Source organism: Rhipicephalus sanguineus, chromosome 9, assembly GCF_013339695.2.
Source record: "Rhipicephalus sanguineus isolate Rsan-2018 chromosome 9, BIME_Rsan_1.4, whole genome shotgun sequence".
In the NCBI taxonomy this organism is placed as follows: Eukaryota; Metazoa; Arthropoda; class Arachnida; order Ixodida; family Ixodidae; genus Rhipicephalus; species Rhipicephalus sanguineus.
In genome coordinates, this window is record NC_051184.2 from 20,749,862 (window position 1) to 20,767,142 (window position 17,281).

General features: G+C 45.2%; 1 protein-coding gene across 10 annotated transcripts in view; it reads left to right on the plus strand.

The window, feature by feature from the left end:
• Positions 1–194: 194 nt before the first annotated feature.
• Positions 195–17,281, plus strand: part of LOC119404725 (F-BAR domain only protein 2) — a 70,817-nt gene continuing 53,730 nt past the window's right edge. For all 10 annotated transcript variants that reach the window (XM_049418984.1, XM_049418986.1, XM_049418985.1 and 7 more), the window contains exons 1-4: positions 195–443; positions 10,897–10,988; positions 15,261–15,435; positions 16,756–16,968. In XM_049418984.1, the coding sequence (XP_049274941.1) occupies positions 414–443; positions 10,897–10,988; positions 15,261–15,435; positions 16,756–16,968 (510 nt within the window). In that variant the 5' untranslated portion in view covers positions 195–413. The remainder of the gene's footprint in view (positions 444–10,896; positions 10,989–15,260; positions 15,436–16,755; positions 16,969–17,281) is intronic.

Genomic DNA, 17,281 nt, shown 5'->3' on the forward strand with positions numbered 1-17,281 from the left:
CACTTCTTAACGTTTAGATTATTCGCAGCTGTAAGACGGTTGTAGAGGCTACAGTCTGGACTAATAGACTTTCTGATTGCTAAAATTTGTATGTTTTCGTTAGTTTCTGCAATGCCTGGTTTCTGTTTTCGCCGTACGACCCTGCGGCGCCGGACGCGGCGACGGCCGACTCAACAAACGGCGATGACGATTTCTCGTCGAGTCTCGTTTCGTGCTCTCGTTCGCGTTGCCTGCTGCGCCTGCTGCTGCCGTTGTGGTGGTAGGTAGTGGTGGCCTGTGTGTGATATTTGGCTAACGCCAGCTAACGCCATCGGTGAATCGGAACTCGACCCTCCTTCCCCACCCAACGACAAGACGGCAGCGAGGAATTTTCGCTGTAGCCCTCCTCACGCCACCATTCCCATGACTCCAAAATGACTGTGGACTTCCGCGACTACTTCTGGGTACGTACTCCCCCGATTGTGCCCACAAAAACTCGACGCGTTCGCGCAGTTAGCGGGACGCCAACCGCACCAACCACCACTTCCCCGCGATGTGTCGGTCCGATCACCCCTGGCGATAGCGGCGTCGTGTACGAAACCCCGACGAGTCCGCGCTCGCCTACGCCTAAACATTCGACCGGCCAACGAGTCCGGGCGGCAAGGTGACAAGCGCGGCGATTAATTTTCGTCCTGCGGCCTAGTCGCGAGCATTGGACGTAGCACAGTGGTGGTGTGGTTGCCGCGGGTACGCGCTTCGTTCGCTATTGCCATGCTTCGGGAGCGCCGCTTTAGTGGTTCTTTTTTTTTTTTTTCTTTACGTTCTGTCGCCTAGCGCCGTCGTCGATGCGTGTAGACTCATCCACACCGCCGAGGAGAGGGTCGTCTCTACGGGGAGGACGAAAGTGAGCAGTTCGCAAAGGAAAATACATAAATGCACACGTTACTGCGCAAGATGCGACTCGGAAGGCAAGAGCGAATCAAGAAAAAGAAAGCTGCCGGACGTAATAAGTCGCGAGTTTATCAACTCGATTAGTCGAACGGTGTTTTCGTTTTGACGCTGGGTTTTTACTTTCGTGAGCACGGAAGCATATGCTTCGTGCCAGCGACGATCAAAGCAGAGCAAAGGCCGCATCCGTGTTTCGTGTGTGCAACTTTGTGGTCTTGTCATACGGCACACTGTGATTCGTGCTTGCAGCGACGGCTCGTCGATCTGTGTTTTGTTTTGGCCTGTCAGGTGGTCGACCTCTCGTTCGTGCTCGCGATTGACTTGGCTTGCTCTCGCGATGTCTGAAATGCGCACGAGATCGACCCCCTGGAGACAAGAGATGCGCTCTTTCCAAGCGTATGTGCCGACGCCAGGATCTCGACGGCGGGTTTTTGCTGCTCGCCGTTACCGCGTGACTCAGCCCTCGCTTTGATTTCGATGCTTAACTGTATATGGGATAGTTTTACGACTGTGAAGCGGCGTTTTTTCCTCCTTTGATACGGGCAATCCAGGCCGCGGGCTTAAAGAGCATGGAAAAAAGTGAAACTGCTGTAAAGATATCGCTGCGGCCGGAGGTGCACTTCGCGCATTCACTACTACTATTAGGTCATTGTTCTACAAAACGAAGGCGTGATGCCGCACGTCGGCTAGCTTCTTCCCGTTGCAAGGAAAAACACGCACGATTAGCGCTACGCACGCATCCTGTGTGCGCGACCGCGGTTTCGCAACGGCGCAAAACAAGCCGCCACGTTTCACGCGTCACATTGGAACACAAAACTCCACGGTTCGTGACCGGAGCTAGACCGTCGTGGTTCGTTGAGCCGACGGTTGAGCGGATACGAGAGTTGCCGGCGCAACGGCCTGTGTAGTTACCTGCCAGACACAAAGGCGTCGAGGCCGCCGTAAAAAAAGCACGCGTTTTAATTAGTTTGAGCGTTTATCCGGCCGTTCTCGGATAGTTCCTTCTGATTCCTGGCTCGATGCCTCTCAATTAATGTGCGGCTGGCGTGTCAATGGTGTCAACGCAACGATTGTGTGATGGGAGGCGATTTTAGAGCTTGCGTCACGCGTTGCGCCGCTGAGGCAAGGCCTTCGTTATCGGCGACGATGACCTCTTATTCTGCGTAAAACGAAAATGATACAGAAAAAAAAAAAAAAAACGTGTGTATGACGGAGTGGACCAGACACCATTATCGCCGATTGCCTACTTTTCCTTGTCGTCAGCTACCGTCGTGCGAAAAAAACCGAGCAGTCAACGACGCCGTCAAACTGCGTACTACTGCAGACTCTGCTGCCTGCACGAATGTCGATTTCCGCTCGCCGTTGGTTGCCCCTCCTTCCCGGCCGTGTGACCGTTGGGAAGAGATTCGAAGGCCTTTCTTCTTCCATCACGCGATAAAAACGTTTTGAGCGGCAAAGAGGAGCGGTAAAACCAATTACTGTGCGCGCTTTCGTAACCCGCGCGCTGTGGTAGCCTTTGTGCACGTCTGGCGAGGAGCGGGTCTTCGTGATGTTGAGCCTAGCAACGGCCGCACTGCGTGCGTGCGTTTCCCAGGGCACGATCGTGCTTGCGGACACCGTTGACTGTCCCTCGCCTGTGCGATTGACCAAATTCCGCGCCTCTTCTGTTTGCGCTGATTGCGTTTTGGTTTCGCTGTGTTCGGCACGCATTTGCACGACGCAATCGGGGCTTTCATTCGTGCGCGCGTCACTTGCTTGTTTTTCCCTTTCCCTCTTCAATTTGTTACCCTTTCCCAATGCAAGTTAGCAAATCACGTGTAACTTCGTTAACCGCTTAGCCGCGTTTGCTTTAACTTCTCACTCTCTCTTAGTACAAATTAAACCTTTGTGATTTTGCAGCAGAGTGCAACGGCAAGTTTGGATGGGCAAAATAAAAATAATCCATCATTTGTAATGCTCAAGGGTTCTTAGCTGGGTAGTTGGCTCATGAACATTATGGCAGGACAGCACAAAAAGTGGGACAGTGATCAGACAGGATCATGTGTACTTATAAACACACACTGCTCAGCTAGTTGGTCTTGTATAGCTGTTTTTAAAATGCCTGTTTTCATTGTTTCTTTGCACATGTGCTCCTAAAGGGACCACTTTAGAAGTTATTTGAGTATGAAAGAGGTTGAAGTAATCCGAACATCACTGTCTTTCACTCTTGCTTTGCCATCACTTCTCCCCGCTAGCTAAAACAAATTGCGTGCATAAATGTGTACACGTAGCCCAGAGGGAATATTAGAAGGGTACGGAAAACGAACGACGTTCACCGGAAAAAAAAAAGAGGTCAAGAAAGGACAGCACATGTCTAGCTCGTTTCTCTCTGCATACATCGCGTGTTATTGTTGCCATACTTGTGACCTTTTCAACAAAGGGCTAAATCCTCTCCGCCAAGTACTTCTTGCCAGTTGTTTGGAGCCGTACACAGCCACAAACGTAGAAGAGTAATCTGTTACTTGCACAGATGTGTTTCGGAAACTGTGCTTTTTCTCGACTGATTGCGCCGAGCAGTAAAGGGCCTTTATGGGTGGGTAGGTGGAAGTGGAGCAAGGTTGAGCCATTCATAATCTGGACGGTTCAAGCACTGGCACTGTGCCCAGAAAGCTCTTGACGGAAGAGGCCTAGAACACCTTACGTCAAAGAGATAACGGTGTAAAGGCAGAAACTTCGGTGACGCAACTTCTTTGTTTTGCTCTGTGCATTACACCTCAACTTTTCTCTTTTTCTTTCTTTCTTTTTTTTTATTTACTCACACCTGCTGACTGACATTTGCGATGACGTGATGTTTCAAAGGGCTTTTCCAAACGTTGGCTGTCAACTGTCGGGTCTACAGATGACGCGTTGTGGGGCTGCGTAGTTTCAGAACTCGTACTGTTGCACGATAATCGAGCGGGGCTGAAAAGGGTTCAAAGGAATGTGCATACGTGTGCTGAAGCAGTATGTTGTTCACCGAGAAGCACTCATGCACATAGCGAGAGATATCATGCTAGTGGAAGGAACAAGTTTGGAGTCTGTTGCGCAGGCTTCGTCACATTTCATTTGATTTATTATCATTAGCTGTGCTCACTGAGCAATTGTGGAGAAAAGAAATGGTTGCAAGGGGGCACCAGCTCCAACTTGGCTTTGTCTGCTATAGATAGGAATGTGTTCGAACAGGAGCAACAGGAACAGTGGGGGGAAAATTAATGCATGAAAAAAATGAGACACGACATCTGATATTTTTGCCTCCTTGTACATTATTGATATTTTTTTGTTCGTGAACGTGTATTCCCCTGTGCATAATAAATCAAGTAAATTACAGTCAACCACGATCGATGCTGGTCTTTTTGACTATGAAAGGAGACGCAGTACTGCCCTTTCTAAATATTGCATTCAAAATCGCGTCGTCAGACATGCAGTGTACAACGGTACATACACTGTACACTGTAGTAATTTAACGAACTTGGGTAATTGTTGTTTCAGTAAGGCACTGCGGTAGTTGCCAGGCGTGCATCAGTTACAGTCTGCCTAGCTGAAACAATTGGACAAAAAAGTCCCGACATTATGCATGTTGATAATAATTATTTGTGCGGTAATTAAGTACCACGTGACTGTAAGACGTCATGATTGATTGAAAAACAGTAGAACTTGCAATAAATATACTTCTGGTATACGTAGACCATTCGTCTATCGAAATAAACACCGCAGTTACCGAGCGACACCAGCGATACTGGCCTACACACCTACACAGGATAACGTTGGCTGGCACTTATGGCAGGCATGCATTGTTTCCTGCCATAGAAAAAAGAGCGTGGCACTTTTGACACCATTAGTAGCTTTGTTCTGAGACAGCATTCAGAGACTGCTGATAACCGTTGCTAATCTCGCTGATCCCATTTTTATCATTCATATTGCTTTCGATCCCTGTAGGTCAATGTCTTTCAGTTATAATTGGATAATAGGGCATGTGGGAGCTGATTCTGGTTTAATGACGTGTGCTTTAATTGTAGAGCTTACATGTTAGTGCGATTTTTGCAAAAACCATGGAAGTATGGCAGTGTTGTTTGTAAGTTAAACATGCTCGTTATGGCTTTTCCTGTGCTTAATTCTTTTAGACGTTTCATTTTCTGAAGTGGGCCAGGCTGACAGAGTAAATGTCGTGCAAGCACCTTTCTGGCATAGCTATTATGAAATCCTGCCTTAGGAAAAACGGAATGACCCCCCCCCCCCTTCATCTCCACCCTTTTTTTGCCCACTGTAGCTGGTCTATTTTTGTTACACTGTACCTGGTCTATTTATCTGCGAGTTTGTGTTGAGCTTCCCCAAAACAAAGTGGTCTTTTCTGCAGTACTTATTTCTTTGTTATGTAAATCCCTCATTTTTGAACCAATGTGGCTAGACAGAGAGGATTGAACGAAAACTTGGAAGTACTAAAGTTAACAATCTAATTGATGGCCAGTCCTTGCTTGGAGCTACCAGGAGAGCTGACCATATCTTTAGGGTGGGTCTCTTCAAAATGCAAAGAGCCATTCACTGTTTACATAACCGTATTGTTGACTTTTTTGTTTTGCATGTTACCCACGGCGATGGTTTACTTGTTATTACATTGCACTGCTGAGCAGATTATATTTGACCGCTCGCCATGGCAGCCAAATTCAACTGGCAAGGCAAAATGAAAAAAGAATGCGTGCGTGCCATCCCTTCAGCGCATAACGAACACCATGTGGTCGAAATTGATGTGGAGCATCCTTGGGCACTGTGCTTTTTTGGGAAATCAAACTAAGCATTTCAGTTGCAACAGTTGTGGGTGCTGACAGGGGGTTTTGTCACATGTTTTACATAACCACTTTCTTCCTGGTTCGTTCGAACCTCTGATAGAAATGTAGCATGTTTAAATTACCAAAGGAAACAGTCCACTAATCTACTTTACTCATTTTTAATGTGCGTTTCAAATAGTTTGGAGCTTTTGCTGTCATGGCAAATGAAGGTGTAGTTCTCTTGGAACAGCGAGCATAATTGCCGGACCTCGTGCTGAGAATCTTGCGTCATCGCTGCCCGCATAAAACAGCGGCAGCACTTTCTTCACATTCTTGCTCGCCATGACATTGTAGCGTTCTGCGGACCCTTAACAATCACCAGGCAGGTGTTCGGGACTCCTGCAAGATTCGCAGACAATGGTCTGACTCACGCATGTCGCACGTGCTGTCACGTGCACAGATGCTACGCACTGCTGCACACAGGTGCTGCTTCGAGTCACGTTCTCCGTTCTGCAAAAAGAAAGAACGTAATTTAAAAAAGTGAGCGCGTTACGAAAGCGGAACACCCCAGAGGTGGTTGGGAGTGAATGTCACGAACCTGTCACTATACCCGTTTATCTCACTTGATTGTTTAACGGGAAGGAGGCGGTGCTTGCCGGTAATGAAACGTGCTCGAAAAGACACCTGCACGTCATTGCACGTGTGAGCGCACGCTTGACTTGAGAGGTTTGCAACGTAGCCTGTGCCTAGCTCGAAGTGAAAGAAATAGAAAAGAAAGCTGGCTCCCCAGTGGCAAATGAGATTGCACTTTTATAACACGCCGGCTTCGGGCACGTTGTGTAACCAGGAAAGGACGTGTTTTGGTCGAAGGAGATGTGACCGAATGTGTGGAGCATGCAATGGCCTGGATTTCCCGGATAGGCACCGCCGCGAATGTTCGTAACAGTTGTAATGCAAAAAAATAAAATAAAAAAAAGAAAAGTTGAGGCTGTGTTTTGCTAAATGTGTGCAGTATTGCAGAAATTGCGAGAGGAAAAATTTCCACTTTTCTGAATGATTTTCTTAGTAGAATAGTTCTAGTATTACTATTACTACCCTTGGAAGTGCAAGTAATCATTAATTCAAATACAAATATATGCTACTTTGAAATCTCGACTTCTGTTCTGAATGTAAAAGTGATGGCAAAATTTATTTAAGTCTTATGGGAGAAATAAAATAAAAGTGGGGACTGTTGTTAGGTCAGGTTAGAGATTAGGTTAGGTTATGATGTTGGATAACTGGGGGTGCTGCATAGAGGCAACATCTGCTTAGCAAACAGAGTAGGCAAGAAACTTCCAGTCATCCATTAAGAAAGCCTCTTCTGTGGGCAGCTTACGAAATTCTCGAATTAATTTAAGCAATTACTTCTTTTCTTTTGAAAATGTCATCACTCTTGCTCATCCTTAACTACTGACATACAATGCTGTGGTAGTACGCTTGGAAGTCGGGTCCTTTAACAAACACAACTCTAAGTGTGCATAGTGGTGTATTGTTGTCATCTCATTACAGTACTGTCATTGTATTGGTGCACGAGAAAACAGAATCAAGTTTTATCATTCACAACTGCTTCGGCTCCTTTGTGATTGGCACTACACGAATATGTCAAGCAAAAAGCAGATAAGGCTTATTACTGGACAAGCTCCGTGCCAAACTGCTCATTGTGGTCTTGTTCGAAATATAACAAGAGTATGTGAATTGGAGTTCTGTGAGGTAGTTAGTAAAAGCCCAATGTATCACATGTGTTACGTTGAGCTTGATAATTCAAAAGGTCGATTTTAAGCATGAGAGGCTTAATGCAAAGCCCCTAGCTTTGATATATTAAGGTGTTGTAGCTTTGAATATATCGCGATGAGCAATTACTAATAAGCTACTTCACTAATTGGGTTTGTTCTCAGAAAACACTTCGCTTACTTTACTAAAAAAAAGAAATGTGCTCGCTGCGATCAGCAGTCATAACGAACGTGCTGTACTAATGTTTCTTGATACAGAGCGGTGTTTGGGCATTTACAGGTGCGTAATACAGGTGCGTATTACAAGTCGTAATAAACGAGAAAAAAAAATTGTTAGCTGTTTGGCAGTTATATGCGATGGTGTTTTTCACTTCAGGAAAACTCAGGATTGTGTTTTGATCTTTCTTGGATGCCAGCCAGCTAATTTGAGCCGGTTTAAACCAATGCTTGTTTTCTTCACGCGGCGCCCGAGGCCGTGCATGTTCATTCTTTTCTTTTAGCAAGAGCCACTTGGCTTCTTTATTAGCACCTTTGAAAGTTTTACTGCCAGCTATATTTTTGCAAAAAGTTAAGCAATCTTCAGTCCTTGTTTTCTCACTATTCCCTCCAAGATTCAGATTACAAAAAAAGTTGTGCATGGACGTGTCAGGCATTTTTTTTTATGGTTAACGTCAGCTAGATGCACAGCAATATGCAATGCCCTGGAAGCTTGCTAAAGCATAAACATTGTTTTGCTAAGTGCACGGCAGGGTATTTCCTTTTTTCACGTATGACCCGACTGTAGAGCGTACGAGGGGGTTCATAATACCATGCAACATCAGTCTCTGGTTTTAGTGATGTATAGCCTCCAACTTTGCGTATGAAGTCACGCTGCACTTGGCACACATTCCAAACTGATTGCTCCTCACAATGATGTGCTGATCACTGTTTTCTTGAAAAATTAAGGCATCACATGATAGTTACAGAGGAGACAGCCGCATGAAAAAAAAAAGAAAGGAAAAAGCAAGCTAAGGAACATCAAAGTCAATGTTTTGTCGCCAAGATTTTTCTACATGAAATCGACTATGCCAGCTGTCAGACTGAATACAGCAGGCACGTAGTAGCATACAGGGGTGTTTCTCTCCCATGCACACGGAGGAATCTCAGGATTGCGTGTGCACGACTTTCCCTGGACGTAAGCCAGCTGCATCTTTGGCAAACAAGGAGGTGAGGGGAGTGCAGAGGATTATCTTACATACGCGTCTTGCGTGTAAGGCGTACCTCCCTTTTTCTTGAGTGTCAGGCTACGTCTTCTTTGTCCGTCTCGTCTCTCCTGAGGCCTGTCATTTTACTTACTTCGCGAGACACATTATACGAGAAGAAATGGGTAGCACTGTGCATGTAGGTTACAGTGCTCCCCGTAGGAGCATGTGGTGCCTAGTGTGTTACTGTTGCCTTTTTCGATGCACTGCCGAGGCCTTCCCGTTTTGTGCAACAAAGTGTGTTTCGTTGGTATGCGTGCGCGCCGGGGCTTTGCATTTTGGAGGCCTTCTAGATCAACCGTTTGGAAGAGCGCTAGTGGGAGGAAGGTAATTGCTTCACATTTGAAGCAGGGTAATTACCTCATTTGATGGCTACATAATAACGAGGTCATGACAGTGCTGGGTTCATTTGCAGTTTATACGACTCTCACGTGGGCTTTTTAATTGGCACAATAGGAAAACCGAACTGTTGCAACATGGAAATTCTGATGCATCGGCTTCCTGGCCATAATGCGGGATCATGGCATCCCTTTAATTAGTTTCATTAAGCTTCATTAAAGAGGAAAGCCATTGAAATAAGTAGCTTCTGCAATCTGGATAATGGAACACCCAGATGATTTTGTCGCAGGCTCAACCTGCTTTGTTGTTATGGCTAAGGGCATTCAACACAACCATTGTATGAATGAAAATATAATTACATTGTGGGAAGGGTAGTACATTCCTTTGTTCTGTTTAATTGTGCTTGACTATATGACTACACCTGAACCTGAGCTGTTAAGCCAGATTGAAGGCTTGACCACCAAATGCTAAAAAATTATCCGAATTTGGGAATGTTCATTCATGTTCAAATGAAAATTTAGCTGTCAGAAGTTCTGAATATTAATTCATACCTTTCATTCGGTTTACTCTGCAGGATACTTGGAACAGTGTCCTGCTGTGCATTGCAAAAAGTATTTCTTTATAAATGATAAGGCTGTGTAGTTTCAGGTGTGGCACCTTCTTTAAAATAAGGTGCCTTTCGTATTTAATTGGTGGTTTACAGATTTGTTGATCATGTTTTGTTTTGTTAGGCCATACTTTGGTAGGCCATACTGATTTAGAAGCCATGCCCATGTACACCTACTACGAAATTCTGTGCTGATTATGTCTTGAGGACATGCTGTAAGATGCTGTATGCATGCTTAACAACTGTGTCAAGGCAGGACATTCACCTGCCACGGTGGTCTAGTGGTTATGGTGCTCGACTGCTGACCCGCAGGTCGCGGGATCGAATCCCGGCCGCGGCGACTGCATTTTCGATGTAGGCGAAAATGCTTGAGGCCCGTGTGCTTAGATATAGGTGCACGTTAAAGAACACCAGATGGTCAAAATTTCTGGAGCCCTCCACTACGGCGTCTCTCATAATCAAATCGTGGTTTTGGGACGTTAAACCCTAACAATTATTATTATTATTATACAAGGCAGGATATTTGTCCTGACATATTTATTAGCAATTGTCATATGTACTAATTGAGGTGTCTGTTCATTATCATTATTCAAGCGATGTCTGTTCATTAACCTTTTCAGGACAGGAGTAGTACTGAGAGAACTGAATTTTAATGCAGCATGGATGCTGGATCATTTTTCATGTTTGCTAATGGGCTGAACTAGTCAAGCTTGACCTGATTCAGAAAGTTGTTAGGGTCACACATTGTCAGCCTTTGTCAGTCAAGTTGAAAAGCCCTTATATTTTTTCTGTAATGGAACATAATACCTTTAGACCAGTATCCCAATGGTCTGGTTTCAGCTGCTCGAATGTCGTGACGGAAATTATAGACGGGAGTCGTAAAACTCTTAAGAATATCGGGACGTTCGAAATGGGTTTTTTTGGGAGCTGTGAATACGCCCATGCTTGTTGATTGTTGAGAGCGAGGTTTTTGTGGAGCTTAGAAAAGCCGCATTTAAGGTCAAAATGAAGGTTTTTCACACTCAGTAACTTTTTTAACATTTTCCATTGACACAGTTCCTCCACAAGCACACTGTGAGTCTAGCTTACGCATTTCACTGCAGCATTCTTCGAATGCGCAGGCTCTTCTAACAGATGCAATCGTCTTATAATTTTTGTGGTGGGGCATTGGCTTTGTCATGCTGCATTATCACATGCTCATGTTGCTTGTTATTCTTTTTTTTTTTTTGCAGGGAGAAAAGAACAATGGATTTGATGTGCTGTACCATAACATGAAATATGGCTATCTCGCGGCCAAAGACTTGGCGGAGTTCTTCCGCGAGAGGTAAGTCGTCCTTGAAGTTGATGCAACAGTGTTGCCTGCTTGGTTAGCATTTTGTTATTGCTTAAAATGAGAAAATAAAGGAGAAAGGATTTCTCGCAACAGTGCACTTAGCTGGCTGATAAGTTGGAATTGGCTAATGGCTTTTGGCACCATGCGATATTCTTAGAAAATCAATAAGCTGTGTTCGAAATGAGACGTTTCTCCTTTCAATGCCAGCAAGTAGACAGAAGTCCCGCAATGCTTTCTAACATATTTGAGGAATTCGTTCCACATGACCAGGGGTACGGCGACCTCATGAGATGCCTGCCTTGAAAGTTTCGACAAGGTCTTTTTGTCTTCAACACTGCCGTCGGTGTGGAAAATGTCTCGCAAGCCTTCCACTGAAGTGATTCTTCGAGACTGTTTTTATTGGCAGAGCTATTGAGCGCCGAAGGTTGTTCCTTGCCATTTTTCAGACTTTCTTTGTCCTTTTGTCGCACGTAGCACATTGAAACAATTCTTGGCCATGAGGAATGTTCTTTTGTTGCCTTGTGCAGCTTGCACTTGCATGTGCGCCTTCAATTGTTTCTTTGCTACAAACTGTGACTCCTTTTGTTCTTGATTTTTTGGTCTATTTTGGTGCTGCACTTAGTCATATTTTTGCAGTTTGCTTAAAAGAATTAAGACAATGAGTCACTCAGTGATTAATTTGAGAACCGAAAGCTAGGTGGGGTTACCATCAATATTTTCCTCAGGGAACATACAAAGGTGCTGAAAAGCATTTTTTTTAAATCAAAGGGGGTCATTAATCTTATAGATTTATTTAAATTGATAAAGCTAGATAACATGCAAGTGACGGCAAACATTGTTGGCAGTAAGAACTGAAACCATGCCTCACCTAGTTGTGTGCAGTTTACAGTTGAAAAAAGTGCTGCATGTTTCGTGCCAGAGTTGTGCGTTCTTACGCACCACTTGTACATTTTCTTTTGCTTTCTACTTCATTCTTTAAGACCTTTGTTTAAGCAAAACCAATGATAATTGATGTTCTTTGATTACACGTGCCCATTTTCTGCCACTCTTTCATTAATCGTTTCAGTACTGGTAGTTAATCTTATAAATGGTGGCTTTGCAATTGCATTTCACTTCAATATGTATTTATTTTATTATTTTTTTGTAATGCAGTTGTCTGCAACATCCCAGCCACTGTAGACAAATTTGTCTGATTTCGAGCACAAGCGAGGTTGCTTCGTGTCGTAACTAGCATAAAACGTGTGTTGATAGATCAAGGAAGTACAGTTTCTCAACAAGGGCTAGTTACTTCGAGGGCTGGTTGTGCTGAACTTGCAGCCTGTATTCGTTTCAGTACTGGTAGTTAATCTTATAAATGGTGGCTTTGCAATTGCACTTCACCTCAATATGTACTTATTTTATTATTTTTTTTGTAATGCAGTTCTCTGCAACATCCCAGCCACTGTAGACAAATTTGTCTGATTTCGAGCACAAGCGAGGTTGCTTCGTGTCGTAACTAGCATAAAACGTGTGTTGATAGATCAAGGAAGTACAGTTTCTCAACAAGGGCTAGTTACTTCGAGGGCTGGTTGTGCTGAACTTGCAGCCTGTATTTATTGCTACGAAGGAAGAAGAGCGACAGCAGGCAGTGAAGGAAATTGAACAAGTAGCCACGTTGACAATGAGTGCCGCAGTGTTCAATTAATGCACAACCTCAAGCCTAGCAGCTGCCGGAGCCACCGTGCCGTTCCGGCAGGCCTGTTTGTTCTTTCTGCCGTACTTGTCCATCCTTCGTCGCCGACCGATTATTATCTTCGAGCGCGGCTTCCGTCCCCTTTGCGACGTCGCTCCGTACTTCCATTCAGGAGTTTCGTTTTCGTTTCTTTGTCTGCCCACTGGCCTTTGACGTGCGGTGGCTTCGAGAACAATGGGCCATCTGAAACAATGCAATTGCTTCTGAAAGGGGAGGGCAGCAATCGTAGCTGCTGGGGGTGACCGGGATGTGCAGTGATTGCTTATTGGGAGTGGTGGCCGCTTTGTCTGAGACGCAGTTCTGCGGACTCCCACTTGTGCGAGCCGTACACACATTGTAGACGGTGGAAAGTCTGTTAGTACTAGGGAGAGGGTGCGGCAGAAGCATTGAATGAGTTACTTGGAGAAGTAGCCTATCTTACTTACATGCTTAGTGAAAAACACTGTCCCGTGTTTTATTTTGGGTGTGCCCTAGCACTTTCTGCGGTGTTCTAGATAGGTGTAGCGGGGAGGGGGGGGGGGGGGAATAAAAGAAAAATTGATGCACTGTGCTAAGGTTAGTTGCTTGGTTCTCAGATTGTTGAAAACAAAGGCAAAAATTCAGGGTTATTGAAAGAAAAGAAGTTGAAGGCAGTGCGTCTGTAAACACTGCGTTTTATCTACACTTCAAGCAAGGTTATTATGACTTCATTAAAGCACAATGTATGTCTTTTGCTTCCCTTTTGTGTGGATTCATATGTTAGCATTGCTTTGCGAGTGTTATCTGCATCTGGTTCAATTCAATTGTTTGGCCATCCTGTACAGTAGTACAAACATTGCTTTGTTTTTCTTTACTGCAGCGATTGGCATTTAAAAAAAAATGTTGGGCACATCGTTAAACTTTTGATGCTTTTCTGTACTAGTACTTTGTAATGTTTCAACTACTTAAGAAACACTTGAGCTTCTCACACTTGTGAAAGATTAGCATGACCGGCCTTTAAAACTTCGTCGCATCGAAGTGAAAAAGGACGAGTAGGGCAGTGACATGCTGTCAAGTGAGTGTGATGTGTTTCAGCACATAGTGGGGGGGAGCCTCTGACAGATTTAATTGTAGTTGTAGGCACTGCATTGTCAGGACACAGCTGTTATCTGATAGAGTGGCGTGGTAGTATAATGCATCTACGCATGACTCACACAACTTGTTATTGGCTAGTGATGTTTATTATCTCTTTTTTTTTCCTCACTCAGCGCTTCTTCTTGCTTGTCCAGCAGCAGGAAGTTATGATTTGTGCACGCTTTAGTGGGGTACTATTAGTGTGCTGAATGTGGCTGTTTCATTAACGAAACATTTTCAAAAAAGGTATTTTTATCTTAAATTTGTGAATTTTTAATACCAGAAAGTTTTGCCTCATCCTGAGCAGGCTGAGTTGGTTGTAACATTCTGCTGCTCAGCTTGTTGTGTCAGTTTTGATTCGTCACTATTGTGGCCATCTTGCTAATGGTAGCGGAACATATAAACATTGTGTAAGGAGCTGTGGATGCATTAAGATAAACTTGCATGTGATCAGAGTCAAATGTGAACCTGCCACTGAAATTTGCCATGGTAGCTTAGTTTACATTGCTAATCACAAGAACAGAGGTTTGACTCCTGGCCATGGTGGTTGCATTACAGTGGAGGCAAATTACAAGAATGCTGGTAGACTTAAAGGAGTACTGACACAAAATTTTGAGGGCGGGATAACTCGAAGGATATAGTGTATTTGTGTAGACACATACACGTCGCCTACAAAATATCAATGACTAATATAGCTTAGAACTTATTTAACATCAATTTTAAAGTGCATGTCGCGCAGTTGCATGCGAAACGTCCAACCTCACAACATCGACACCAACTTGGCTTTAACGTAAACTACCACTAGCCTCCTGCATCGTGAATTTGTATTGGCTGCCATGATCCCGGCGAGTGCTCTCTCCTAGTAGACCTTTGCAACAGAAGAAGGGGGCACCTCCTTTATGGACTTGCATGGGAGTACAAAAACTGACATCCCTGCCCTAGCTATGCATTTGGGGGGGGGGGGGGGGGGTCATGCATATTTACAACATCCCAGAGGGGATTATAGCAGCACTTGAGACACTTTTGCTGAAAAGAGTTGTCAACGCGGTGCTCATGTGGAAGTGGTTTTCTGTGCTCATGTAGCCTGCTATGTTTACATGAAAAATACCCTGGGTCCCGCCTCACTCGGCACTCTCTGAAACCGAAACTGCGACTAAAGCCGTCTCCAAATAATTAACCATCGCACGCTCGAGCAAACAAGCTTTCCAGCTGTGATAAGTGGGTCGTTAGCTACTTATTGCAACAGAAAGAACAGGATGTAAAATCTTTGTGTCAGTGCTCCTTTAAGTTTGTGCACACATTAAGGAACCACACGTAGTGGAAATTAATCTCCCGACTTTCAGCGTGCCTCGTAATCACGGTTTTGGCATATGGATTAATCCTTAGCGCACAAGAAGGTCAGTGCCCTCTCATGAAAGGCCACCCCCGCTGCTGTGCAGGTCCTTGGTGGAGGAGTCCCACTCGAAGCTGCTGTCGAAGCTTGCCCGCCAGGCAGCCGGCTCCTGCTCGACGGGCACCTTCGGACCCCTATGGGGGGTGCTGCGCTCCACCTCCGAAAAGCTCTCCTCGCTCCATGCACAGATGGTGGCGCAGCTGCAAGACCTGGTCCGGGAGGTGCGTCGTGTTCCTTAGTAGAGAATATCAGTCCGGAAAAGTAGCCGAGTACAAATCATGGTGCAGAGTAAAGACTGTGCAGTGTTATATGGTCACTTCTTTCTTCAACGTATTTCATGGGACAGGGAGGTCTAGGTTTTACTGAACCACAGTTCGGTAACGGGATGCGAACTGCTGGGCCTTCACTTTCTGTACGTCATGTTGTGACAATAAAGAATGCACCAGTGGAAGTGTTAACCCCTTTGCGGTCTGAAAGCTTTACCGACTTTCCGGATGCTCTTGCCTGAAAACATTTTGTCAGTTTTGAGCACCGTGAAAGAAAAACAGCTGTGCAAGAGAAACTCATCAGATGTGTCTTTTTGCATTGATATTGTGCCCAAGTATGTCAGTGATATTTGGGCAGCGTGTTGTGCCCTATGGCGAACCACAGTGGCCGTGTTGCATTGTTGGGACGGGCCTGGCAGCGGACCGCAAAGGGTTTAAGACTGAATTCTTTTATAGGCAAATTTGTGCTAAACCTTATAAACCACTCGCATTGTTTGTATCACCACGGCCTTCGCATTGTGCATGGCTTTCGCGACGCAATGGAAAGGAGGAGCCAAAATGAGAGGAGAAGAAATGATGGAACTTCCTCAGGGGCTGACTGTATCCACAACTGATACACTCAACCTCTGAGAAGTGGATCAAACGGTTCCCAAAATGTTGGATCCACCTAAAAACTGGGGCTGGACCTATCTCAGCATCTAGAATTCTTTCACCCCACCAGACAGATCTCTGTCAAAATGTTTACTACATTAGAACGATTTAGTTGTCTACCAAAATTTTTTTCCAATGCATGATTAAGTGTCGTGTATGATATTTTACATTCTTCATTGTCATTGTTTCATTCCTTCTCTCTTTTAGCATTATTGAAGTTTCTATTGATGCACATCTAATTTTGAATGGGTCAGTGCTTGAAAGGCTCGTTCACACCTGCGACTAGCACAGGTCGTGCGACCAAGTTAGTTGCAAAGCGACTGCTTTGGCTTAGTCGCTCGCTGCTCGATTTTTCAGTCTCGTGACTGCAGTGGCAAACTTCTTAACCAATCAGATGCACAGGAACAGGACGTCAGCTTATTTTACGGGGCAATGGCAATGTGACCAGACACGAATCCGTGTGGCGACGGGTATAGGTCGCGCACAGGTGTGAACGGTGTTCACCTGGAGTCTCTTTTTTAGTCGTCGAAAAGGTCACAGTCCAGAATGGTCGCACGATTGGTGCTAGTCGTAGGTGCGAATGAGCCTCAAGAGAAACACACGTGTCGGCTGGTGTGTGCACAGGTGCAGCGCTACTGCGAGGAGCAGCACCGGCGGCACAAGCAGGTGAAGGAGGAGGAGGCGCCCACGCTAGAGGTGGTGCAGGGCCTGCAGCAGACGACGGGAGCATTGGCCAAAGCCCGCGAGGCCTACGCTGCCCGATGCCTCGAGCTGGAGAAGCTCAAGCGGGAGTCCTCGCCCAAGGACCTGGACAAGGCTGAGGCCAAGGCGCGCAAGGTCAGGGGCAGCGGTCATCACTGTTTTATTTTTTTTTTTTACAGCGGAACTGTATGTAGCTAGCTTCTGGCAGATCGCATCCATAGACAAAATGACGTGTCGAACAAAAATTTTCAGCGGTGGATATAGTATATCTGTTTATATATGAAGTGCTTTAATCACAGGTGCCCTCGCCCTCTCGCTACTGCTGATGCCTCTTTCACAAGTGTTGCGATACTCCGTGGCAGCACTTCTCACCAATCGTTGTGTCCCTCTGTCTCGTGACACAGAGATAGCGCTAGTACTGTTATTAGCAGTTGCCCTTGGGACTTGC